This window comes from Alnus glutinosa, chromosome 9, assembly GCF_958979055.1.
Source record: "Alnus glutinosa chromosome 9, dhAlnGlut1.1, whole genome shotgun sequence".
In the NCBI taxonomy this organism is placed as follows: Eukaryota; Viridiplantae; Streptophyta; class Magnoliopsida; order Fagales; family Betulaceae; genus Alnus; species Alnus glutinosa.
Genome location: NC_084894.1, coordinates 6,265,279 through 6,291,916, shown reverse-complemented (window position 1 = coordinate 6,291,916; position 26,638 = coordinate 6,265,279). Strand labels below are relative to the sequence as shown.

The 26,638-nt window shown below is 35.8% G+C and overlaps 2 protein-coding genes across 5 annotated transcripts; both read left to right on the top strand.

Moving 5' to 3' along the window:
• Window positions 1–3,130: 3,130 nt before the first annotated feature.
• Window positions 3,131–13,226, top strand: LOC133878162 (mitochondrial fission protein ELM1). Its single transcript, XM_062316670.1, has 10 exons — window positions 3,131–3,593; window positions 3,791–4,017; window positions 8,214–8,310; window positions 9,473–9,622; window positions 9,744–9,870; window positions 11,216–11,328; window positions 11,413–11,476; window positions 11,551–11,644; window positions 11,761–11,869; window positions 12,731–13,226. Exons 1-10 carry the CDS (start codon window positions 3,402–3,404, stop codon window positions 12,830–12,832), a joined length of 1,275 nt encoding a protein of 424 aa, XP_062172654.1. The 5' UTR covers window positions 3,131–3,401; the 3' UTR covers window positions 12,833–13,226.
• Window positions 13,227–18,935: 5,709 nt separating this feature from the next.
• Window positions 18,936–25,386, top strand: LOC133877441 (OVARIAN TUMOR DOMAIN-containing deubiquitinating enzyme 6). Of its 4 annotated transcripts, none has more exons than XM_062315747.1 (11): window positions 18,936–19,125; window positions 19,242–19,314; window positions 19,724–19,762; window positions 19,841–20,677; window positions 21,281–21,442; window positions 23,208–23,285; window positions 23,875–23,953; window positions 24,065–24,210; window positions 24,608–24,673; window positions 24,765–24,939; window positions 25,049–25,386. In XM_062315747.1, exons 4-11 carry the CDS (start codon window positions 20,021–20,023, stop codon window positions 25,255–25,257), a joined length of 1,572 nt encoding a protein of 523 aa, XP_062171731.1. In that variant the 5' UTR covers window positions 18,936–19,125; window positions 19,242–19,314; window positions 19,724–19,762; window positions 19,841–20,020; the 3' UTR covers window positions 25,258–25,386. The 4 variants fall into 4 exon arrangements, with proteins under 4 accessions (XP_062171731.1, XP_062171730.1, XP_062171732.1 ...); XM_062315746.1 differs by having other exon boundaries at window positions 18,936–19,147; XM_062315748.1 differs by having other exon boundaries at window positions 18,936–19,147; window positions 19,831–20,677.
• Window positions 25,387–26,638: the final 1,252 nt, after the last annotated feature.

Below are 26,638 nucleotides of genomic sequence, written 5' to 3'. Positions count from 1 at the left end.
TGGCTTCTAATTGAATGGTCATGAAAACTAATAAAATATATGTTTAAGCCTTTGGGTAATGAGTAATGTTATAAGGATGATGTCCTCCATGTCCTCCTTAAGTCTTCATAAAATTGATTAGCTTTTTAAAATCATTATTGGATCAAAATCTAATAGTAATTACTGCACATTTAATGGTTAATTTAAAAGCTATATTAATTTCGAGATAGTTCAAGAAAGACACGGGTCTTCATTTTTAGTAGTACTCTAGAGTAATTAGGTAATTGGGTGAATACCCGTCCCTTACCATATCATTAAACTTCTCCTAGCACTACCAAAAAAAATAAAAATAAATAAATAAATAGCAATTTAAATTTAGTGGCGTGCTGAATATGCCACCTCACTATTTAGCAACATGTTAAATATGCTATGTCACTAATTTATTTAAAAAAATCCAAATTATTGTACATTTAAAATAAATAGTGGCGTGTTAGAGAGACATGCCACTAAATAGTGAGGTGTTAAACATGACATGTCACTAATTTAGTGAGGTGTCAAATTGGACACGTCACTAAATATTAAGTCGATATAATTTTTTTTAAATAAATATTTGAAATTTAAACATTTAGTGACGTGTCACTATGACACGCCACTAAATCAGTGGCGTGTTACTATGACACGCCACTAAATTAGTGAGGTGTCAAATTCGACACGTTACTAAATATTAAATTGATATAATTTTTTATTTTATTTTATTTTATTTTTTTAAAAAAAAAAAGAAATTTAAACATTTAGTGACGTGTCAAATTTGACACCTCACTAAATGTTAAGTCGTGACATGCCAAATTTGACATGTCACTAAATGTCAACTTGATATATATATATAAAAGGAAAATGTTAGATTTACAACACCAATACAACAACTGTACAACAATCCCTCACATGAGGGTGGGTCCCACATACTGGGGCCCACCCTCATGTGAGAGGTTGTTGTACAGTTGTTGTATTGGTATTGTATAAGAATCAAATCCCTATATAAAATAATTTGAAATATGAATTTTTAGTGACGTGTCACATTTCTCCTCAGGAACGCGCGCAACTGCCTCCCATTTCTTTTGTTTCTTTTTCCCCTTTTTTTACTTTCCTTTTCCCCCTATTTTTTCTTACTCCCCCGCCGCTTCTCTTCTTCTCTTCTAATCCCTTTGCCATTTTGTTTTTAATGTTAGGCACAACCTGGATGTTGAGAGAAGGAAGCAGGGTTTTTGTTTTCAGGTACACGTACTCATGGCTTCAAGTTTATGTCTTTGTTAAAGGGCTTGATCTATGATTCTTCCAGTAGAATTGTGCTTCTTCTAGTTTATCTCTGTTTAATCTGTTTCGATTCATTGCATATTTTGGTTGAATATGTGCAAGGATTTGCATTTGGTTGTTCCTTACAATATCATTTTTTGGTTGATTTTTGTCGATTTTAGCTGATATTCTTCTATGTCTTTTTACAGCTTTGGTCCGATTCTTTTCCCAACAATTTATAGGGAAGCCAAGCTATATACACTTCAATGAGCGGTAAATCTTACTTTCAATCTTATACAATAGCTAGTTGAAAACAATGAGGAAGTGTCTCCCATGGGTGCAGAAGTACAAGGACGGCTCAACCTAGCGACTACACGACTCTCGATGCCTGAAGACCCAAAAATAGGAGCCAACCATCTCTACTCTGACTTTTTATTTATTTTTTGAACATACAATTTTAGTGACGTGTTGACACTTTAAAAAACACGTCACTAAAACTTAAATTTATTATTTATTTATTGAAATTTAGTGAGGTGTTAAAAATTGACATGTGACTAAATTAGTGGCGTGTCAGAAACTGCCATGCCACTAATTAGTGATGTGGCAACTTAGACACGCCACTAAATGGGAATTAGTGACGAACTGTTTAGTGGCGTGTCAAAAACGCCAATAATTACACGCCATTAACAATTAGTGACGTGTCAGACCACCAAAAATACTACTATATGTAAGTCACTAAAAACAAATTTTTTGTAGTGTAGGATGAAAGTTATTATCCGTCGGATTCGGTTAGTTTTATTTGAAGGACAAAATTGTCTTTTTCAAATGAATTCGAGATGATTCAGTTAGTTTTATTTGATAGGTAAAATAATCATTTCATATTTTTATGAATAATTATACCCCTCAAATAACAAGTTTGATATAATGAAAAATTAAAACATAATAATCAGTTTGTAATAAAAATAAAAAATAAAAAAATCCCAAGTTTGATATGATAGAAATGATGAGTCATGCATACATCATGAAAAGAAAATTTATAAAAATAGCATTTATTCAAATAAATAAATGTATGGACAACCACAAAATCCATGTATGATGGACGGTTTGAAATTTCATGCTTTCTCATTGTCCATTTAATAATGTCTCTGTGTCCTTTTATATGTAATGTGTTTTTTACATCAAATAATTTGAATTGATTATTATTAAATTTTGATTCAATAATAATTTTAAAACAACCCGTAACATTTGAAAAGAAATTTATTTAATTGAATAAATGCTATTTTTATAGACTTTTCTTTTCATGATAGATGCATTACTCATCATTTCTATCATATCAAACTTTTTTCTTTTTAAATATTACAAACTGATTATTATGTTTTAATTTTTTATTTTAAGCAGAAATGACATATTGTTACCGACCTAAGTTCATAACGGGATAATTTAAATTTTTAGAGGGAACATGAACCTCACAACCTAATCACTGATTTTGATTAATTATTCTCTTCCTTTATTCATAACGTATCAACTTTTTAAATAGAAAAACTATTACAACATTTTTAAAGAAATTAGGGTTGAATCATCAATTAAGCGACTCTTATGAAAATACTCTTATAGATATACATGCATAATATTACATATCTAATATGATTAAAATTGACTTATAATATTTAATGTGAAAACAACAATTACCAAGGAAATAAAGAGTGTTTCAAAAAAAAAAAAACCAAGGAAATAAAGAGAAAAACAATTACATAAAAGGAAATAAAATAATTACTACTCTGGACATATATTTTTTTTCTCAAATTCAAGACATGATTGTTACACATAGCAGCACTTCTATATATATATATATATATGGATTACCGGCGATAAATTTGAGCTGGATCTTCCATTTCCCTCGGCCCGGAAAATGATCGTAGGCGTGGCGGCCACATCGATGGGCTTTTTATCATTCCCGTAAACTAATTTGCTGCGTTACTTTCCTTTCCTATCAACCAAACGCAGTCCAAAAGTTCTTCCCTTCCGTTAAACCCCGATTAATCGCATCAATTCCTTCTTTTGCTTTCTTTGTCTCGTTACGGTTCAATTGGTACACTTCACGCTAGGGTTCCAATCCGTACTGGAACAAGACTATGAAGCCGATACGGCTTCCGGAGCCGCCGAGCCCCACCTTCGGAGGCGGCGTGCCTGACATCTTCGAAGTCGGATTCTCCGGCGCCACCGTTCGCCGCGCCGTCGTCATCGGAACCGGATTCCCCGGTTCCGAGAACCAGAGCTTGGGCTTGGTTCGCGCCCTTGGCCTCGCTGACAAGCACGTCTTATACGTAAGTTCCTTCTTCGAACCTAAGATTTTCGATCATTGTGAACATTGAAATAGGCCACAATACATGCAAACAATAATTTTGTGTAAGGTTCAAATCTCACCAATGAAATAGTAATAATCTAGCGCTATTGGTTTTGATCCTATGGTGGCCAGAAGTGTTTCTCTTGGAGTTTGATTGATTGCATATTGTGTGCGCAGCGGGTAACAAGGCCAAGGGGAGGAATAAATGAGTGGCTGCATTGGCTGCCAGTTTCACTTCACAAGAAGTTGGATTATCTCATAAAGCAGATAATTTTTTTGACATCCCGGGGGAAGAAACTTGCGCCTCTGCCTTCTGAAAATGGTGGTGGCCGCGTAGGCTTGTTGTCTGTTTTAGAAGCCGATGCAAAGCAGATTATTGCCATGGCTCGCGAGACTTGTGAAAAGTACTTTCTTTTTTTTTTACCGACATTTGTTTACAAAACCAGTGTTATTTAGTATTGCTTAACTTTTTAAACTTGCAGAAACCATGTGTTAAAATTTTGTAATAAGACTGTTCATTGAGAGACCATTGGATTAAATTATAGGGAAATTGCTCCATACACTCCTAGTTTTGGCCTTGTGACAAATAAGGACCTGAGTTTCTAATTTAAAAAATTGAGGTTCTGAGTTTTGACTATGTGACAAATAGATCATTTCATCAATTTTTAAACGGTAGAAGTGCCATCTGACATCTTCTCCGTGTAAGACCAATGAAATTGTATCATGTGTATTAGAAGTCATGTCATCAAGCTACTAATGCCTGAAATTTGAAACAAAAACACAAAAAAGAAAAGAAAGGTTGAAAAAGAAGAAGAAGGGTGGAGTCAAGGGGTGGCTTCACCCTCCAACCCTCGCAATGGGCGGCACCCCCTGCTCTCCACCCTGGCATAGGGTAGCGGTGGTTGCAAGGATGGAGCCACCTTACACCCCTTTTTCAGCTTTTTTCTCTTTTCTTTTCATTTTTTATTTATTTACAGGCATATGTAGTATGATGACATGGTTTTTGATATACATGGCACGATTTTATTGGTCTTACATAGAGAAGATATCGGCTGCTATTTCACCTGTTAAAAATTTGATTGAAAAATTGACGGAAAGACCTATTTGTCACATGGTCAAAACTCATATCTTTAAATGTCAAAATTAGAAACTCAGGTTCTTATCTATCACGGGGTCAAAATTCAAGGGGTATGGGGCAATTTCCCTAAATTATAATTGGTGATGCTCTTAAGAGCATTGACCTTAGTAATTCACGCAACAAGTTTGCACATTGTTGGCACTTTTCCATGGATGGAAACAACATGCATTGGTATTGATTGATTTATATTAGGAGTAGACTATTTAACCATCTGATCGTAAATAGGTTGACATTGTAATTGGAACTAATTATCTCTTAGCTAGTGAGTAGGGTTTATAACATTATTGCCAAAGTCTTTGCGAATAGGTTGAGTAGGGTGTTGAAGAAGATTATCTCGAAGCCCCAAAATGTGTTTGTCAGAGGTAGACAAATACTTGAATATGTTCTTATGGTCAATGAATGTCTAGATAGTATGATTAGATCTGGTGAGCCTAAGGTTCTTTGCAGGTTGTATATTGAGAAGGCCTATGATTATGTCGATTGAGAGTTCTTATTATATTTGTTGAGGAGGTGCAGTTTTGGGGAGAAATGGCGTTCTTGGATAGCGCATTGTATTTTCTTGATGCGTTTTTCTATTTTGGTGAATGACAGTCCATCTGGATTCTTTAATAGCTCACGTGGTTTGAGACAGGGAGATCCTTTGTCATCATTGTTGTTTGTCATCGTCATGGAGGCTTTTAAGTAAAATGTTATCCGCCATTGGAAATGGGGGGCCTTCTTTTAGTCTTTTCTGTGAGGTCTAGGAACATTGGTGCACATCACATTTTCACCTCCTGTTTGCGGATGACACCTTGATATTTCGTGAGGCAAACCTAAACCACCTTCGCTATCTGCATGCTTTATTCCTATGCTTTGAATTTATTTTCAGTTTAAAAATTAATATGGCTAATTGGTTCTTGTGGGGAATATCGTTAATGTTGATGGTCTAGTCACGACCAGCGAAGTCGTTACCTTAACAACAAGGAGGGGTATGCCAAAGGCAGGGCTAGTGACTAGAGTGAAGTCGTAACAAGGTAGCCGTACTGGAAGGTGTGGCTGGATCACCTCCTTTTTCAGGGAGAGCTAACGCTTGTTGGGTATTTTGGTTTGACACTGCTTCACACCCAAAAAGAAGCGAGCTACATCTAGGTTAAACTTGGATATGGAAGTCTTCTTTTGTTTCTCGACGGTGAAGTAAGAATAAGCTCATTAGCTTATTTTCCTAGGTTGGAACAAGTTGATAGGATTCCATTTTTTCGCCCCCATGTAGCCACACAGAGGGGACATGGGGACGTAAAAAAGGAAAGAGAGGGATGGGGTTTCTTTCACTTTTGGCATAGTGGGCCCTAGTATTTTGGGCTACGGGGCTTCTTATTTGCCTTTGAAGTACTTTGGTCTTTCGTTTGGAGCGTCTTTTAAGGACAAATCTATTTCGGATGGTGTTATTGAGTAGTTTGAGCATTATTTGGCTAGTTGGAAGAGGATTTACTTGTCTGAGGGTGGTAGGATTACCTTGATCAAGAGCACCCTGTCCAATTTGCGTACGTATTTCTTGTCTCTCTTTCCCCTCACGGCTGGTGTTGCTAATGACATAGAGAAGTTACCATGAGATTTCTTACAGAGTGGGATAGGTGAAGATTTCAAATATCACCTAGTAAAATGGTCCAAGGTTTGTTTTCCGATTTCTAAGGGAGGGTTGGGGGTTTGAAACTAAATTTTGTTCAATCTTGCTCTTTTAGGGAAGTGGCTATGACGCTATATGCGTGACAGAGAAGCTTTGTGGAGAGTCATAGTAGATTCTAAACATGGTGACTCATAGAGTGGGGGGTGTTCTAATTAGGTTAATGGGTCATATGGGGTGGGGTTATGAAAAAATATCAAGAGGGGTTGGGGGGAGTTTGCTAATCATACCGGATTTGAGGTGGAAGACGGCTTCAAAATTAGGTTTTGGCATGACACGTAATGTGGGGATCAAGCCCTCAAGAAAACTTTATCAGATTTGTACAGCATAGCTCGCGTTAAGGATGCTTCTGTGGCGAATCATTTGGAGCTATCTAGTGGCTCCCATAGTTGAATGTAAGCTTTATCAGAGTGGCTCATGATTGGAAGGTGCTATCCTTAGTTGTGTTGGGCTAACCTGGGTTATACCTAGGAGAGTGGTTGACCTTTCCGCAGGTGGATAGGGTTAAGTGGCAGTCCCCCAAGTGCAACAGTGTGGAAGATGGTACCGTCTTGCCTTTTGTGGTGTATTTGGAAGGAAATAAATGATAGGAGTTTTGAAGACTGTGAGGGGACGATGGTAATTTAAAGTCTTTATTTTTCAATACTCTTTACCATTGAACAGCTGCTTTAGACTTTCCTAATTTGCTTGGTTTTCATGATTTTTTTCACCGTTTTTCTCTTTCTAGCTAGGTGTTTCTCTTAGATACTTCTTGTGTACCTGAGTTGCGTCTTTGCGCTTTTTAATGAAATTTTGATTACTTCAAAATAAAAACTAAATTATCAGTGATTAATATATTTTTCATTTTCTCAAGTATGATATTATGCCATGGCAATTATGTTTCCAATGGACCATCTATTAAATGATATAGTTGCTTTTGGTGTGCCTGAAGTAATGAAGACCATTTTCATGTTTTTAGATTAAACAGTTCTTACTTGAATGATAGATGGTGCATTAGTATTGCAATCTGGTAATTTGTTCCTCACTTTATGTTTGTCAAAAACAATGTTCTTTATATAAGGATTTCCACACAAAGTTATATTTTATATGAAGTCAAATTTAATCTCTGTAGCCCTTGGAGAGCACAAGTTATGCAGCTTCCTATGCCTTAGTCCTTTATTTTTGGGGCAAGCTCAAAAGTTACTTTCCTTGGGATGTATTCTTACATGTTCAAGCCAGTCAAGTGGTGTTTAGTAATAAGCAGTCCATTAACCTTCTTAAGTTACATTAGCTTAATTTTTTGGCAAAAAGTTAATGTACAAACATGGATGAACTTCTTTGCAGTTTGAGTTTATCTAGCACGGCCTGAATGTCTTGCATGGTTACATTCATTTTTCAGAGTTCTTGTTTCTAAGTAAAATTATATGGTTTTAATAAATGTCATAATATATAATGTAATTAATGTGTCTAAAAAAATAGAAAAAAAAAAAAGAGCAAAAGGAGTGATGTACTTTGCATGTTTGAAAGGAAACATTTCCATAGTGTACGGGGCATTCCTCAATTTGTCTGAGTATGTCTTTGAGTATAAACATGTATATTTGCAACACTATCCTCCAAATACATTTTTAACTCATTGAAGTGTAATTTTATTAAGTGAAATCCAGCTCCTTTCATTTTATTAAATGATCAACAGAGGTCAATAGTTTGATTCTCCCCTTCCCCCTCCCCTTGGGGCCAATTACTCATTTTTTTTAAAAAAAAAAAAAAGTTCTTGTACCTCAAGACTGCATATGAGATTGATTTCATAATGATATTTTTTTCAGGGATGGGCCTTTATTGGTGGTTGCTTCTGGTAGAGATACCATATCTATTGCAAGTTCCATAAAACGTGTAGCATCACAAAATGTTTTTGTTGTTCAGGTTTGTTTACAGGACCTAACCTTCTTATTATTTTGCATTTAATCAAAGAAGTTGCATCTTTGGACTTGGGTACTTAAACATAAGATGATTTCTTGAATATAGTTTCATTGTATGAGGGCATATTTTTCATTTTATTAAGTGCTAGAGGCTTTTAGATGCGCTTAAGGAAGAAGTTGAATTAGTTAAGAAATGGAATGTTTCTTTCCTTTTTGTTCCAAGACTTTACTAACTCAGATGCAGGGGGACATGGATTCTTGAAATGCTTCGTGGATGAAGATGCCCCCTAAGCCCCTTTTGGTCATGAGTCAGTGTAATTCCTAATTTGGGCTTATGAGGAAAATTTCATTTTTCCTTCTACCTTATTTCCTTCTATTTGTGGTTTAAGAGTCTTTGTACTGGTATTAGTTTTGACTAGATTTTGGCTGGTGGTAATTTCAGATTACATGCTGTCAGTATGCTTGATATTAAAGAAATTAGGGATAATTTCACAAAGGAGTATCGAATTATACGCCGTTTTAAGATAAAGGTTCTGAACTAGCAAACGTCTCAAACTGAGGTATCCAAGTTTCCAAATGTTTCACTTAAGGGTACTCCGTTAGGATTTGCTATTAAATCTTAATAGAGTACCCAAAATACCCCTATTTTTTTTTAGGAAAAAAAAATACTAGGATTTAAGTGTTAGTCAAAATTTAATGGAATTTGCAAAAATACCCATGCTTAAATCTTTGAAATTTTTTATAATTTTTTTAAAAAAAAAATAAAGAAAGGAGTATTTTGGAAATTTTTGCAGGATTTAACAGCAAATCCTAACGGAGTATCCTTAAGTGAGACGTTTGGAAACTTGGATACCTTAGTTTGAAACGTTTGCTAATTCAGTACCCTTATCTCAAAATAGCTATAATTCGACATCTTTTTGTGAAGTTATCCCAAGAAATTAACATCATGATATTCTGTACACTTATGGTCTTATATAGGTGCTTTAGTAGCCTATGTTCAATGTCTTCTTCCTTGTAGTCTATCATTCAATGTTAGTTTGGTGAAAGTTTTGTGTTTCTTTGCTAATTGTTGTGGGCAAGGATTTTATTTTTTAAGTACTCCAATATTTTTGTACGTGATATATAGATTTCTGATTTTGCTATTCATTTTGGATTTTGTCTTGCAGATACAACATCCAAGGTCAAATTTGGATAGGTTTGACTTGGTGATTACTCCTCGTCATGATTATTATCCTTTGACTCCTCATGCACAGGAGCAGGTTCCTAAGTTTCTTCGTAGGTGGATAACTCCACGTGACCCTCCTGACAAACATGTGGTATGTATCATGACTAAACATTGCGTGCAAAAGTTTGCTTTATTTGAGAAACTTCCATGCTTAAATAGTAGCCTCGTCTATTATTGGGTTGTTAGTCTATGCTAAGAACTTTTGAATTCAGGTCCTCACTGTGGGAGCGCTGCATCAAATAGATTCTGCTGCTCTTCGTAGTGCAGCTAGTGCGTGGCATGATGAGTTTGCACCCCTGCCAAAGCCCCTTCTAGTGGTCAACATCGGAGGACCTACACGTAACTTCTTTATTATACTTAGTTCTATAATTTTGTTGTATCTCACTCAGTATTTGTTTGTAAGAATTGTGCTCGTTGTTATCCTTCTGAACTATAAGGTCAAGTTCATTTTGGGTTAGATCATTCTCCTTGAATATTTGTATTTTGGTATCAGTTAGCAGATATGTTACGTATTCCATTAGTCATATAGCTTTTGACATAGTGGTTAAGGATACAGACATCTAGTATAGGAGAATATTCTGTGTTCCCTGTTCGAGTCACAGAAAGGGCTTTTAAGACTACCTGGAGGAATCACAGCCATCACAATGTGTTGCTTACTAAATCTTTGTGTCATAATAAGTTAAGAGTTTATTTCTTCCCAGCTGGGTTTATATGATGATATATATGCTCCAGCTTGAGGGGGTGTGTAAGAGAAAAAAGGGAGTGTCCTTATTCTAGAAGGTGGCGAGGTGTCCATATGAGGTGTCTTTATGAGTTTTCCTAATGGTCTGGTCCAGAATATTGTATTTGTTCCTATATACATCAATGAATTGTGAGGGCTAGATGATGAGAAAAATTGAGCCTCTCTTTTGTTAATGCCTATATTCTAACACAATTTTATTTTGGTTATAATTTTATTCAAGTGGAGTCAGTTAATCCTGGATAGCCCTGTAGGACAGGCCTAATTGTTTATCTGTTTATTTTGCTAGAATTAGAAACATGATCTCTGTTTCTTGGGGGTGGGATTGTGTTTTGCCAATGGGGGTCGATTGGTCATTAGTGCACTTATCAAGGGTATCAACGTCAAAGGTGTTAGCGTTTATGTGTCTTTAGAGATTTTTAAGAGACAATTGAATGTATATAGTGAAGATAATGTTTTCCTGTCAACAGGGGATACAACATTGCTTTTTAACTACAACTTTTTTAAAAAAAAGAAAATAAAAGAAACACTACGAACTTCTCTCACTTCCTAAACTGACTAGAATTGTCATTAATGGCTTGTCACTGTAAGAACATTTGTGCCAATTAGATGCATATCAAGTCTGTCTTTCTTTAGCTTTCTATCATTGTTTGGTTTTTGTTGATTATTGGAGTAATGTTCTCAATCTTCACTTTTCTTGTTATTGTTGCTTTTCATGAAAGGGCCATATAAAACTTTTTAAAATTTAAAAGGGATCAGTCAACCCAGTCTACGAATCGATTCAAACTATCAACAAATTCCTAGCATTTTAGGCGGGATGGGGATTATAATTCTTCTACTTCTCGTGGTATACTAACAGACTGAGAGGCCCAACTAGAAAGAATTGGTGGATGAAGTATGTTAAATATAATGTAATATGTTTCTTCATCCCAATCACTTGTATAGGCCACTGCCGATATGGTGCGGACCTTGCGAAGCAGTTGACAACCTGTCTGCTCAGTGTTTTTGTAAGTTGTGGGAGCGTCAGAATATCTTTCTCAGATGGGACTCCTGAAAAGGTACTCCCTGCAGACACCCAAGTTTCTAATAAATATTTTATATTGAGTGGCACTCTCATTCCCTGTGCATTCCACCAACAACAGGTATCTTATGTCATAACCAAGGAGCTTGGAAATAATCCAAAAGTTTACATTTGGGATGGTCAGGGTAAGTATTGATTTGAAATCCAATTTGATGAAGAATAAGTGGTTAAACCAGGACTTACGTGTGGCTTTCTTCAGACCCAAATATGCAGATGGGGCATCTAGCTTGGGCTGATGCTTTTGTTGTCACGGCAGATTCAGTCAGTCTGATAAGTGAGGCTTGCAGCACTGGGTATGCTTGTGAAGGCTTACTACCTCTATTATGGATACATATTGATTTACTTTCTGCTCTGGAAAATATAATTTTTTTAGTCTACACGTAGAAATGATTCCAATTTTGTTTTGCAGGAAGCCTGTATATGTTATAGGAGCTGAGCGTTGTACGTGGAAATTATCAGATTTCCATAAATCCTTGAGGGAACGAGGAGTAGTTCGGCCATTTACAGGATCTGAGGACGTAAGTCAATATAATAAAAATTATGTAACTCTGGGATGAGGATCAAGGATACTGTAGGAGGATGTCTTCCCTTGTTTTCATTATTATACATTCTCACTGAAGCACATTGGCTAATAGAGGTTGGGGTTGGGGTGCTAATCATTACCAATTTGCTTTTCTTAACACCCCCATCCTCATTGTTGTGTTCCTGTTGATTGGTTGCATGCCCAGTAGTATGATAATTTTTCCTTGAACCATACATTCAACCCTACATCAGCATGAGTAAAGATGTTTTTAATTCCTCCAAGAGTTTATATTATGCAGCATTGCACAAATCTTTATGTCCCTCTACCAACTGCATGATAGTTGCCTCATATGTCTGTGTTTCATGTACTTCTCATTGAAATAAATTTTTACGAAATATACATGATAATTGTTTGGCTCGACTCTCTGTAATGGAAATTTGTTGGTTCCAACACTGCAAGGGTGAAGTCGTTTTGCCATTTAGGTAAATATGAAGATAAAATCTTGGTGTTACAACTGCTGAAGTTGTGCTTTGTGTCAAAAGTTGGATATAAAAACTCTCTCTTTGAACAAGTATCTATTGTTGCTTAAATGTTCCTCTCATCCCTAATAAAACATTTTTGTTATGGGATTTTCATGCAAATAATTTTTTTTTTTTTTTTTCCTTTAGAAATTTGATAGGAAGTTTTTCTGGCAACTTTCTTAGAGCTATTGGCCACATTAAAATTTTCTCTACCATGTTAATCAAATAAAGATGTAATTTGGTGAACTTTTATGTGACTATTAATGAACGAGTAGCTGGAATCCAACATCTTCTCCTTTGATTGACTATACCTTGGTGTCTGTTTTAATCTTCAGATATCGGAGAGCTGGAGCTATCCGCCTCTTAACGATACGGCAGAAGCAGCTAGGCAGGTGCATGAAGCACTTGCTGCACGCGGATGGAGATTGCGACCATAGAAAACCTGTTAGTAATTGTTGTTGTAAGCACATTATTCAATTGTTGTTTAAAAAGGTGTAGCCCTTGAAAAATGGGTTTCTTCACTAGCACGTATAGGAACTACAGCTACAGGCATTCATAGCTTTTGAATATGATTCTTTCTCCCCATGGAATATTGAAGTATGCAGAATAAAAGGTTTCTTGTATTATTGCGGCTTGTAAAATAGGAAGAGGCACAAGCATGTCCTTTTTGCAGCTCTACTAAAAGTCCTAATTTATTAGGTGGTTTTGATTAAGAGATATGTTGTGGTGACAATATGTTTGTAAATAAATTGGTTGTTCAATGCCAAAATATTTCTATATTTTGGTCGTGCAATGCACTTCTTTATTGAAATTGGCTTGATTTTCTCTCTTCTTTTCTTTTTTATGTTGATGTGGATAGAGATCACAACAATTTTGCTGTAAATGTGAGTCCTTATAGAGCCCACATGTCCAAGCAGCCCGCCCCCGGTCTTAGAGAGGTAGGCTCTATAGGGACTTTCTCGCATCTGATGTCCAAATTGCAAACAATTCGAGCAACAATTTGTTGGGACTCAGATTTTGTTAATGTTTGGTGATAATATATTAATCTTTTATATGTATTTTACTTGTATGAAATTTATAGTTGCAGTTACCTAAAATTTTGGAGAATAATGATTTTGTTGAGCCTCAGTCAAATCCTAAACGAGTAGGTGTCGAGCTAGATTTATCGAATCTACCAGTATATGTTTTAATCTTGTATGAAATGTATAATTGCAATTTTCTTAAATTTTTAGTTTATTTTGTTAATTATATTCTTTGATATTTTCAGCATATTTTTTTTTTTAGTTCTATCCTTTAATGTTGTCCCATGTGAACCAAAATTCTGAGTCAGCCACTGGACTTTCGGCACCATAAAGTTCGTTTTATTTCTTCTGCCTTATTTGTTGAATCTTACATAATAAAGAATTGGTTCTTTCATTCTGCTTGATACTAATAGATACTAATTGGGTGCTTTATCATCATGGTCTAAAACTAGGGGGAAAAAGCCATATATATTATAATCAAGTGGGGTGACATGAGCTGCCAATGGCCTACCATGTACTCTTATTGACAATTGACTTTAACTTACGTCGACACAATGGACAAAGCTTCGAGGATATTGCTTCAATTGGCAGCGTTGGCCCTGTTGGGGAAAAACGGATCCCTAGAACCTACTCAAGATGGGTAACATGAAAAAGGCCCTTATGGGAAGTTCTAACTTGTAATGACAAAGTATCTCGGTACTAGTAGCAGATGTCTTATAAGTAGTTTTTTTATTTAAAATAAGAAAAATTTGAAAAAGAATTACAAAAAAAAAAAGCTATAGCAGTTGCTCTATTTTAGGGCTCCATCCTTGGGTAGCTATAGTGCTACCCAATAGATTATTTTAATAAATAAAAAAATGTCTCTCTCTCCTTCACGTATAGATCTCTCTCTCGGCTCCGCCAAACTTGAATTTTCACTCGCTCCGGCTCAGCACCAACACCGTGAGGGCGACCATGAGTATAAAACAGCAGGGAAAAGGGATCCACTTCACCCAGCTGAGCCCAACAGAAAACAACCAAATCGAACAAACATGGCTCTCAAGAACACCATCTCTTCTTCTCTATGTTCAGTCGCAACATTGAGCGCGGAGTTGCAGCTGGGAACGACGAAGGAGGCATTTAGGAAGGAGGTGGGGAACGAAGACTATGAGAGGCAGCGGCAGGTTGTGGATTTGGTGAGGGGAACTCCGGCTTGGAAGCGGTCCTGTGGGTTTTTGTTCTCACTGGTACATTTGAGTTTTTGTTTCGGTTTTAGTTGTTAGTGTTGTTCATGGTTGATTTTGTCTTGTTGGTATTGAATATTGATGGGTTATGCATGGACCAATTTGGGAGGTGGGTTGTGCGTGTGGGGAAGAGAGATTAGGTGGAGAAGAGAGGGGGTGCGTTGGGGGATCATTTTAGTTGTAGAGGAGGCCGAAATGCAGAGAGATTTCTGGAATAAAGTTAAAGGAAAAAGGAAAAGATAAAAAAAAAAAAATATATATATATATATATATATATATATATATATATATATATATATATATTAATATATAGAGAAAGATAAAGGAAAGCTGTTGTAGAGTATTTTTGTATTAAAAAAAAAAAGTGGTTTGATTCCCTAATTTTTTTTTTAAAATTAAGGAAAATGGTAGGGAGTCTACTGCTAATGCTCTCATGGGTTAGGATTTCACAATAATCAGTTGTCTAAATTGCGAGAAAGAATATATGAAATTTATCTGTCTAAATAAATTTTGAGCTGTTCAAACAGATGAGTCTCATATATACTTCTTCACATTAGTTACCTAGATTACTAACAATTTGGTAACTAATTACCGTGAATCTCAATCCAACTACTATACTTCATTGATGGTAAATATTTTAGGTAGTTTCTTTTTCTATTCATTTCTATGTATTTTTTTTTTTTTTTAGAGTTGTAAGAAATTCTTCTAATTCAATCTATTAAACTCATATTTGTCCTTAGAGCATATAATTCTTACATACATTTTTAATAGAACATGTTATTATCACGTATATTTTTAAAGATTTGACAATATTAGAGAAATCGATTTGAACTAAATTCTCAAATCTGTAAATTAGATGGTTGGACCTAATTTTGTCATGTAATGTAAATAGCACAATGTATAATTGCCTTGTGAATTAGTTGGTAAACCTAATTTTGATATTCAGTGCTAATTTTATTTTCATTTTGTAATTTAGTGATATATCATTGACAATTGATTACAAAAGGTGGAGGAAGAAAACAAACCCCCGATTGCCCTTATTGCATGTTGTTACGAGAGCCCAGATTGGCCAACTAAAAAGAAGTTCCGGGCTAATTGAAAAACGATGACAAAACTTAGGGAGGAAGTAAAAGAAAGAAAGGATCTATAATTATTTATCAGAATTTGAATAAGTAATTGTGAGATATTACTTATAGAATTTATCTGACCAAATAAAAATTAGGTTATTTAACTGTTTATTCGGTCAGATGAATCTCATAAGTAGTCTCTCGCAATCACATGTCCGAATATTTTTAAATATCCAAATTCTTTTAAATTTTAACAAATAATTTTAGATGATTCTTATATGAGCGTGACTCTAAGAATACAAATGTCTTTTCACTTCAACTTTTGGACTTCAACTCCTTGGTGATTATAGGTCACTTCAATTAATTAGTTTCGATTCTTTCTTAGAAAGATGTAATTAACCAATAGATGTCGGGTAAAAAGTCGTCTTTTTTTTTTTTTGTTAAAATAATAATTAAACATGTTATTTTTTATTATTTAAGATTTTTTTGGATAAATAATGATGTAATATAAAATGAAAACAAAAGTTTTGAGTTTTAACTTTGTATGTGTAATTTATTTTTTATTTTAATTAAATATTTTATTTATTGAGGAAGAGATTGAGTTCACACAATAAAAAATTAAAAATAAAAAAATAATGGTATAGTTTCTGAATAGTGATGTGTCAGCTCCTGATTGGCTCTCAACCGGTCAAATAGCAAACCTGCAAAACGGAAAAGACTTGTCGAGAGTTAGTTGGTGACGCCTCTTCCGATGATTATGTCATTGAGAGCTTTTATGAGGGAGAGTAAATGTTTTTCAGAGTTAGGTAGTACCTGCCACCTCGCCTATTTATATGTGTGGCTCTCTTTCTCATTAGTGGGTGGGATGAGTGAATACTTTAAGATTCCCTCATTAATTACCATTAGACGCGGGTAATTATGCAAACGGTTGGACAGGGGAATTGGGTGCTTGGTATGGCGCGTGGGGGACAGTCACGACGCTTGACCTTTATGGCTTGTCAGACTTAACTCTAATTTAACCCGCTAAGTACAAAGGTTAATAAATGCACGAGATGCTAATAAATGCGAATGATTTTTGAGTACTAGCTCCCTAGGAACTTTGGAGAGAGAACACCCTTCTCGAACTTCAATGACATCCTCGGTCCCATTGTTATACGAATTCAGTTCTCGAACTCCTTGATGGGTGGTGGTGCTCTTCAACCTCGGAGGTAAGGAAGTCTTTCGGTTGATCTTGGCAACCCCCCGATTCCTCGACAAGCACAAGCACATTAAGTGGGACCCGCTTTTCTTGGGGAGTCGTTTATATGAGGTCGGGGAGTGATAATTCCCTAACAGTTATAAATTAAATCAAGTGAATAAATTTCTTATTTTCTATTTACTTAAATTTTTAAAATAAATGATAATTTAACACTTCTGTCCCACAATGGAAATAGATTATGCAACAAAGGTCTTCAACATATTTTCTGAAAATCCAATCCACTACGTTATATTTAGAAACTTCTTCAACGAGTTTGTTCTTAACTTCTTCAACAAGTTAGTGACTAGTGAGGTCATATGATTTTTCTTTTCCTTTTTCTTTGGTAATCCATTAGAGAAAAGAAAAAGGTGGATACAAATATACAATCCATTAAAACATAAACTTCAACTCCACCACCGAAAGAATACTCTTAAGTTAATATAATCACACGTACTCATATGAAAAAGGTATTTTCTAAGAGAAAAAGTGTAAGGCCTTGCCGAAATCAAGTTCTTTGTGCCATTCAATTAAAAGTTGTCGTGTCAGATTTTCACACAATAACTCTTGAGCAAGTCCACATATGAATGAGCCTGTCCCATATCCACTCTCTAAATCGACCATAAAATTACAAGTGCCATGTTGGCAATGACGGAATTAAAGAGGCTAATGCTAGTGGCGGACCTAGGCCCTATTTGAAATCCCCTTTGCCCTCCCTCTAAATCGACCATAAAATTCAAATGCCATGTTGGCAATGACAGAATTAAAGAGGCTAATTCTAGTGGCGGACAAAGACTTGATAATTTGGAGGGGCCAAATTGAAAAGAAAAAATTTAGGAGAGGCAAAACTAAAGAAAATAAAAAATTTAGGGGTAAATTTTTTTAAAAAAATTATTATTATTATTATTTTTATATAAAAATTTAGGGGCTGCCCCCCGGCCCCTTAATGGGTCCGCCCTTGGCTAATGGAGACCATGATGATACATTAAAAATGTAAACGTGGTAATGTTTTTCGGAATTTTACATGACTTTTTGTATATGGATAGTAAAAAACAACATATGAATAGTATTCAATAGAGATAATTGCATCGTTGGTCCATGTGGTATGCCATAATTATTTTTCACTCCCTATGGTTTAAAAAGTTCATGGGAGGTCCATGTGCTATGCAATAATTACGTTTTACTCCTTGGGTCGATTTTCCGTCTACCATTTTGACGGAATCTGTTAGTTCTACACGTCAGCGCCACGTGTCAATCTTAATAAAAAAAAAAAAAAATTTATTAAAAAATAAATAAAAATACTTATTTTTTTTTTTAAAAAAAAAGAAAGAAAAAAGAAAAAGAAAAACGTGAAGCAAGGGGTGGCCCACCCCCAGGGGTGACATGGGTGGCCCGCGCCCACCCCCAGTGGCCGGGGTGGCCATCGGGCCACCCCTGGTTCTTAAAGCCAGCCACCCCTTGTGAACAGAATTTGACGCTAGAGATCGATTTGTAATTATTGCATAGCACATGGACCTCTCATGAACTTTTTAAATCATAGGGAGTAAAAAATAATTATGGCATACCACAGGGACCAACGGTGCAATTATCCCTATTCATTAAAATAAAAATAATGATATTTAGTAGACGCGTCAATAAAAATTAACAATTTTTATTTTTTAAAGTGTTGATTTAATAGTTAATTTTTACGGACATATCATAGCATTACTGTTTTAAAAAACATGAAAAAGCATATAAATCAATTTGATAACTTTTCAAAATCGAGTAAACTTTTTTAATAAAATGGTAAATCACATGTTCCAAGTATATATTAAATCCTCAAAAATGGCTAAAATAAATTTACTTCTTCTTAAGGACAACTTCGTAATTCCAGAGCAAACTTAGTCGACGGGGAGCAAGTAAAGCAAGGAATCAAAGCAGTCTGACAGAAAACAAGTGGGAGGACTGGCGACCACTTAACACGCACCAACGCACGTACGCCTATCCAATCACTGCCACTGCTTTTACCACTTGAAGCCCACCCGTGCCACCCACACGTGCCACATACCGTCGTGATCCCGCCACGTTTACGCCGCCCCGCCTCGACTGGCCGTCGCTACTGAATTCCACGTCACATGGCCTCGTCTCTCTCGCCCGCTATTTAAAACAGAGCCTCCCCATTTCTCGCTCTCTCTCTGTGAAAAAGTACTCCTCAGGCTCCTTTACGGTGCTTTCCTTAATTCCTTCCCAAAAATAGAACCCTAATAAATTATTTACATAAAATTCGTTTCTTGCCCCAATTGACACGAAACGTTTCGCAGCTTTTGCAGATCTCGGACCAAAGCACTTGTTCGAGGTTTTCGTTTCTATTTCTTTTCTCTCTCTCTTTTCCTGGTGAGTCGCCATAACTCGTGCTGAGTCAGCTCTAGGGCTTCCTCGATCATCTTTTTATTTTCTTTGAGTTTTGGCCTTTTTTTGGTCTATTTGATCTTTCATCGGTATTCCTTTGATTAGATTTGCTGAGAAGATGTAGGAAATGAGCAAGAAATTAGAGTGAAATGTTTGAGTTTTGTCTGTTGTTTGTCTTATCTTCTTGATAGAATGGAAAAATCACCCAAAGAAAGTCATGTAGTGAAATTAGGTGCACTAAGGAGAGCATTTCTGTAAGCATGGAAGCCAAAATAATTAAAATTTTAAGTTTGATAGTGTAATCTGCTAGGTATTTTGTCAGAGAACGCTGTAATATATATATATATTTTTTTTCTTTCATTGATATCTTGGTATTGTGTGGTGTTGATTGCAGCTCGAGCTTTGTGAGGGTCAATCTTTTGGGATTTTCCTGGTAAATTCGACAACTTAGAGGGTTTTCTTGTTTAAAGTTCGAGGTCTGGGTCTCATGAGAATTGTCAGGGGAATGCAGAGATCGTTTCGCGAGGAGCAGAAGGCACTGGGCTGGAAGAAATCATTCAGCCAAGGGATTGGCGTGACTGCGCCCAAGGCAAGAACGCGTGACAAACCGATGAATTGGGTTTTGAGTCTCTAAGTTCGGATTCTGAGAGGCTCGGGCTAGGGTTTGGTTCAAGACGATAAAAAAAAAAAAATGACTCGGATTTTGGTTCAGCGAGGGTCTGGCAGCGGTTCTTCTTCGAACCCGAGCCGCAATTCTTCCTTGCCTGGGTCTTCTTCGGCTCGGGCAGAGCCGCAGGTTACAACTTCTCAGGTTCTTTCAGCTGTGAAAGACGAGGAAATTGGAGAGGAGGTGCAAGAACACGCTGTGGTGGATGAACTTTTGGAGTTTTGTGGAAGTAGTGACAAGGTGGTGGCAAAAGGTGATGATCTTCTGATGGAAAGCTTTGATAATGATCAGAATGGGAGTTCCAGTGATGAAATTAACGATAGCCAAAAGGTTGATACTGATGAAATTGTGGGTCCGGGAGAGTTGATGAAGGGGATGGGTGGGTTGAGAATTTCAGATAGGCCTACAGTTGAAACTGAGGGTTCAAGTGCGAATTCTGCGCTTACAGTTAGTGGGACTTCACATCCACCTCCTCCACCTGTCCCACCTCCGAAACCTTCAGCAGGAAACTCAAATTCTAGGAGAGTTGTCTCCAGAAGAGCAGTTGCCTGGCCTGTTGTTTCAACAAGGACTTCACCCACTGGTTCACGGCCTTCTTCTCCCAGGTCTCATGGTGAAAGCGAGGGTTATAATAGCGCTGATGAGCAAAACCCCTGCTTTGTTTCCTCCTATGATGACATAGTAAGTTGCTAATTTTATTAGTCCTACCGAGAAACTACAAAGTAAACAAGTGTTGCATGTCTTTCTTCTTGTCTTGTAGATCATATTTTCCACATTTGAATTGAACCAACAAAGCATTGAATGCAGTACTACTGCTCAACGTCATAATAAGATATGTATCTTAGTTTTCTTTTCCTTTTGTGTGTGTATTTGTGACAATTGCATGGTGATGTTTTTATGCCAATCTATAGTGGGACAACTGCAATTGGAGTTGCACATTTTGCGACCCCAACCATATTGACCATCTTGAACTTTTAGGTGTCTTGAAAGTAGAGCTTTCTTTTAACTAATTATATCTCCGTTTTGAAATACTTGTGCCAGCCCAATTTTAATCTATCTAGAACATTAGAATTCCTGACGATTTTATCACTGAACCGTTAGGAGCTATTCATTTTATCTAGTTGCATCATTCTATGTTGCTAAGAGAACTTGTAAGCGACCATTTTTTGTTTTTTTCATGTCTTTATGTGAACCTCAGTGGGTTGCATTTTCTGTATTGAACTTGTAACCCAACTTGTTTACATGAGATTTATTGTTGTAAATTGCCCTATTCATCTATGTCAGGAAAGAGAACGGCAATTTGAAATTGACATTAGAAGGGCAAAAGGTTTAGAAGTCAAAAGAATGCCGGAGGATGGGAATTGTCTCTTTCACGGTGTAGCAGATCAAGTTTATGGGGACTCAGAAGCATATGATTTAATCAGACAAATGTGCATAGATTATATGGTAAGATTATGCAAATTTTTATTCGGAAGTTCATCTTGGTAATATGTTGTTTATGCTCATGTTTATGCACTGATGAAAATCTATCAGCTTACTGATTACAAAAAATCTACATAGTCATTCTATGAAATATCAATCTTGGTAGCTGGTTATTTAGTGTAGTGATGCAAATAACAGAAAGAATTTTGAAACATCTTAAAAGAATCAAGAAAGAAGGCACTATGATTTGGTTTTATCCTGGAGAATATTTGCCTGTAAGACAGCATTTAACAGAGTATCCCTTAGCTGACCGCATGCCATTAAGTTAGAGTTGCATGTGGTCCTTTTTGTTTTCAATGATTGTCACACTTTGTTTGGTTAGTTGAGTCATTAGATCTTCTGTTAGTGGCCATCTCAACATCATGCGATCTGCCGTAGGTGAGATACAATACTGAATGTGTCCTGAACATGGAGAAGCTGATTAGAGACTTAAAGAGAAGAAAATAAAGTTAAGGGGAAAGACTATTACATTATTTTTGGCGCACCCAAAATAGTATGGATATCAAGTAAGATAAATATACTGTCATCAACTTTAAGGCAAGAAATATTTGAGAAAATAAAACTCTTGGTCTAAATCCTTTTTGCTTGATGAGGATGCTACGGAGACGCCACTTTCTATGTTGGACACTGACCCCAACTAATTAGTTGGGGGTTGTTTGCTTTTTATATCAAAGTTGGAGCCTTATTTTTTTCCATGCAAGTAAGTGGATGGAGTGAGGAAGAGGATCATGGTCAATGCCACGAGCATCTTCCTCTTATTTCCAAGTGCTTATTATTTCTGTGTCAATTTCTTATTATAAATGCAAAAATACTGCTACCGGACCTTGCTTGTGCTAAATCCCCAGAGCAGCTTTCCTAAGGTGGTCATTTCCATCATTTTGCTCTCTCTCTCTCTCTCTCTCTCTCTCTCTCTCTCTCTCTCTCTCTATATATATATATATATATATATATATATATATACACACACACACACACACTCAAAAGCATAACTTCTGTTCTTGGTTCTAAGGTTTCTACATGCAGTTTGCGCTTTGTCTGAGTCAATACACCCTGCTTTGTCAACAAGTGTTCAAACTGAAATTTATGTGCTGTTTTTCATGGTATAAACCATTCTCTTTTATCTACATTTACCAAGGAAAACAGTCCTATCACACCTATGCCACAACGTTCATATCAGGCAGACACTGTTTGGGATCAATTTGAATTGTATATTCATCAAATTTTGGCGTCTGAGGAAGAAATACATACTTGTTGGTTGGTTAACCATGTTACACTATTTCAGGTGCTTCCCGTGACATTTTTTTTTTGGTGGTTTGAGGTTGGGGATTGTGGGTAATCGTTAATCATAGCTGCAATATAAAGTGACTTCTGTTTGTGTAAGTGTGTGCAGAATAGGTAATTAAACTTACTACGTACAATGGGTTCACTCTCTCTCTCTCTCTCTCTCTCTCTCTCTCTCTCTCTCTCTCTCTCTCTCTCTCTCTCTCTCATTTTAGTTGTTACTGTTATTGTACTGGTATTGATAATGTTTGGTTTAAACATTGTAAGATAGTTTACATTAGTTCTGAACCTCTAGGTGTGCTTCACCATATGTTTGTAATTTTGCTTTCTTCTTGTGGTACTTTAAGGTGCAAACTTCCTGGGGATTTGGATTTTGTGCCTGTTGTAGATTTTTTTTTTTTGAACCATGAAGTATAGTTTTATAGTTACCAGTTTTTACTTAATTCAGGAGCGGGAAAGAGATCACTTCTCACAATTTATAACAGAAGGCTTTACATCTTATTGTAAGAGGAAGAGAAGAGACAAGGTATGCAATATTGCAACTCAAGTAGGTGTTTATAAGAACCTTTGTGGTTTGGTGGTTAGTTTTTTGTTTTTCTAGTCATGAGTTCAAAGATTCAAAGGCTGATGAAGAAACAGAAAAGATAAAGTAATTGTTAATTCCTTCAAGGCACAAAATTTATAATCTTTGGGGAAATTTTTCTTCACGTGGGATCCTCTCCTTGTTATCTTGTGCACTTTGAATCACAAAAGATTAGCAGTTTGCAAATGCTTTTCACAGTAATAATATAGAGCTTTCAACTCAAGTGTTGGCTTCATTCTGTCCTGATGAGTAATACTAGTACAAGAACATAGTTGAATTGAAATTGGATGACAGGAATGTTGACAGTCGCCAATGATTTGAAAATAATATACTACTGGAACATCCCATGGCACTTGCTCGTTTTTTTTTTTTTTAAACACGCATACATTAGAATCAAGTTCCTCATTCAATCTAAGCTGACAAATTAAGATAATCTAAGTTTAGCATAGACATTCATGACTTCCACATTTAGGGCCCTCTTTTATTTTCTTGTTGATGTGAATATGTATTTTCTTTTTATCCTGGGTGGCAGGTCTATGGAAACAATGTGGAGATCCAAGCTTTATGCGAAATGTATAATCGGCCTATCCATATTTATTCCTATAGCACAGGTATTGCTCCGCTCTACGTGAATAATGATATTTGACATTCTTTCATTCTATTTTTCCGTTTTCCATCATTTTATTTATTTATCTTTTTTCTAAGTTAAATTACTAATGCAGAGCCTATCAACATATTTCATGGAAACTACGACACTGACACGCCTCCCATTCGACTGAGTTATCATCATCGGAATCATTACAACTCTCTTGTTGACCCTCGCCGTTTGACCATTGGTGCAGGACTTGGATTCGGCTGTCTTCGTGGGGTATGTAGATGTGCTAACCATTGTATTTGTTTTTAGTGACTTCAATTTTTTGTTTCATATTATATGCTGATTAATAAGAGTTTTATTTACACTGAACCTGGAATCAAGAAGGGGAGGGAACACAAATAGTTTTATTGTGTTTGCAAATTAAATGTTACTCATTAGTGTTTTCGAAAGGGTTAGCTATTTGTGTACACAACCTTGTTTCTTGTATCACATTATTTTAGCAATTGGGTTTCTTTCCCTTTCTTTTTTCCTATTTTTTCTGCATGCCTTCCTATGTTTGTGTTTGAGTTTTTGGGTGGGGAATGGGGGGTGGAAAAGCAGCCACTTTTCAGCTTGATTGGGTGAGTAATTCGTTGGCTTACATTTGGCACTATCTTTATTTTTTATGCAGAGAAATGTTGACAAGGATCAAGTCAAGGCGGCTATTAGAGCTCAGCAAGACCAACAGATTGATAATGCAAGTATCGTGATTGTCAAGCAGGATGATGTATATGGAAATGTTTGACAATAAAATAATCTTAATGGCTTCCCAACTTTTATGCTGGCAGGCACTTCTAGCTGAGGGGCGATTTTACTCTGATCTTGAGCTCACTGAGAAGGAAATTGAGCGCATGGTGATGGAAGCTTCTCGGGCTGAGTATCTTGCAGATGACTCATACAAGCAGCAACTCGGCCATAGAGAATCTTCCACTTCTAGTGCTGAACCATCATCTTCTGGTGCTAGTAAGTTTATCTATTTATCAATACAAGATATGGGTCTTCACCTCTTGAATATAAGTACATGATTAACTGCCTCCTTTTTTCTTCCTCTTTTTGGCCCCCCCTCCATCAGGCCGTGAGACCAAGTTGGAAGGTGGTAGAGAGCGTAGTTTACAAGATTCTGTCCTTAGCAGCAGCATGCAGATGGTTCTGTCAATGGGGTTCAGCTATTTGCAGGTGATGGAGGCCTATAGCATATTCGGAGACGATGTCGATTCTATGGTTTGTTTCTTGTTGGAAACTAGCAGCAGCAGCAGGCGCAAAGGCAAGGCAACTGAATAATGAGTTCCAAACCAATACACGGGCTGCTGCTGCATTTACTGGTTTAAGAAACCATTTCTATAAACACAGGCCTGTGAGCCTTTTTTATGTTATCTTAGGCTTCATCAATAAAATGTACTTACTGCTTTACTTTTGTGTGGTCTAATATAGGAAAAACACTAGTTAATATGGAATCATTGCACTAGTTAATATGGGAAAATACTTTATGAAGGCAAACCTGTTCTTAGTGTTAGATTAGCTTTGAGCAAATGATTAACGAGAAATGCTCGACATTTTAACATTTTTTTTAGAATTTGGTTTCAACTTGATGTGTCGTAATCTTATAAGATTGTAGTACATTTCTCAAAATGATAAATCTCATGGGATTGTGACATATCAAGTTGGAATCAAATTCTGAAAAAAAAAAAAAAGTTTGAATGTCTAACCTTTCTCATTTCATTGTTTTAAAATAAGGTTAACAAATGAGACAATTGGGTATAAGCTTAGAGAAATGACTTTTTACATCTCTAATACATTTTCTGTAGATCTCTTTTTTAAACCAACCATTGGATCTATGCATCTTAGACAAATTCAATGGTTGATTTAAAAAAACATGTATGAGATGTACAAAAGATGAATGTTTATTTATGTCTCATAAGCTTAGTGAACTAAATGAGAAATATAATAAGTGTGTACAAAATGTATTATTAAATTTATTGGTTAGAGACTCAACACAAAATTAATGCATTGAAGTTGAAGAGTCTGTTTCATTTAATTAAATTGTTTGGATTTTCAATGATTTATATAGTTTTACATTTATGTTTTAACTCGAATTTGACATGTAAATACTAATGGTCACATCTAAACTCTGATGGGGAAATATACAGCAAGTCCGATGAACGAGGTGTTTGCATTTACTGTTCAATTTTTTTGATTTATTAGGCATTACTAAATCTTTACTTTATTTCTAATATAAAAAGTATTTTTTTTTTTTCTTTTTCCCTCAAGATCCTCGAACTCGTTAATATTCAATTCTGTTCAAATGATTAAAAATTTAAATGATTCTTAAATGATTTTATTCAAACTCTGATTTATTTTGTGAAAGTTGTAGACAAACTTAATTGATAAGGAATTCTCATTACTAATTTTTCTATCAATTATTACGATTAATTATAGGATAATAAATTGGATACTTTCATTACAGCTACTAACTAATACTAAATTTAAAATTTTGGAAAATGATTAGTATACCTTTTATTACAATACTGTAAAAATTAATATGCCAGCAGCTCACGTTAGTATTGCCCAATCAGATTTAATTAATTATTTAATGGATAATGTAAAAATAAGTGCCATTAGCTGAACAAGTGTCACGTGTACGTGTACTACAACGGTAATTCAC

Bases quoted from the DNA above. Each gene is read 5' to 3' on its own strand.
- LOC133878162 (XM_062316670.1), top strand. From the start codon at position 3,402: ATGAAGCCGATACGGCTTCCGGAGCCGCCGAGCCCCACCTTCGGAGGC. The intron at 9,623-9,743 runs GTATGTATCATG...TTTTGAATTCAG, and splicing joins ACCCTCCTGACAAACATGTG to GTCCTCACTGTGGGAGCGCT. The intron at 11,645-11,760 runs GTATGCTTGTGA...TTTGTTTTGCAG, and splicing joins AGTGAGGCTTGCAGCACTGG to GAAGCCTGTATATGTTATAG.
- LOC133877441 (XM_062315747.1), top strand. From the start codon at position 20,021: ATGACTCGGATTTTGGTTCAGCGAGGGTCTGGCAGCGGTTCTTCTTCG. The intron at 20,678-21,280 runs GTAAGTTGCTAA...CATCTATGTCAG, and splicing joins TTTCCTCCTATGATGACATA to GAAAGAGAACGGCAATTTGA. The intron at 23,954-24,064 runs GTATTGCTCCGC...TTACTAATGCAG, and splicing joins TATTTATTCCTATAGCACAG to AGCCTATCAACATATTTCAT.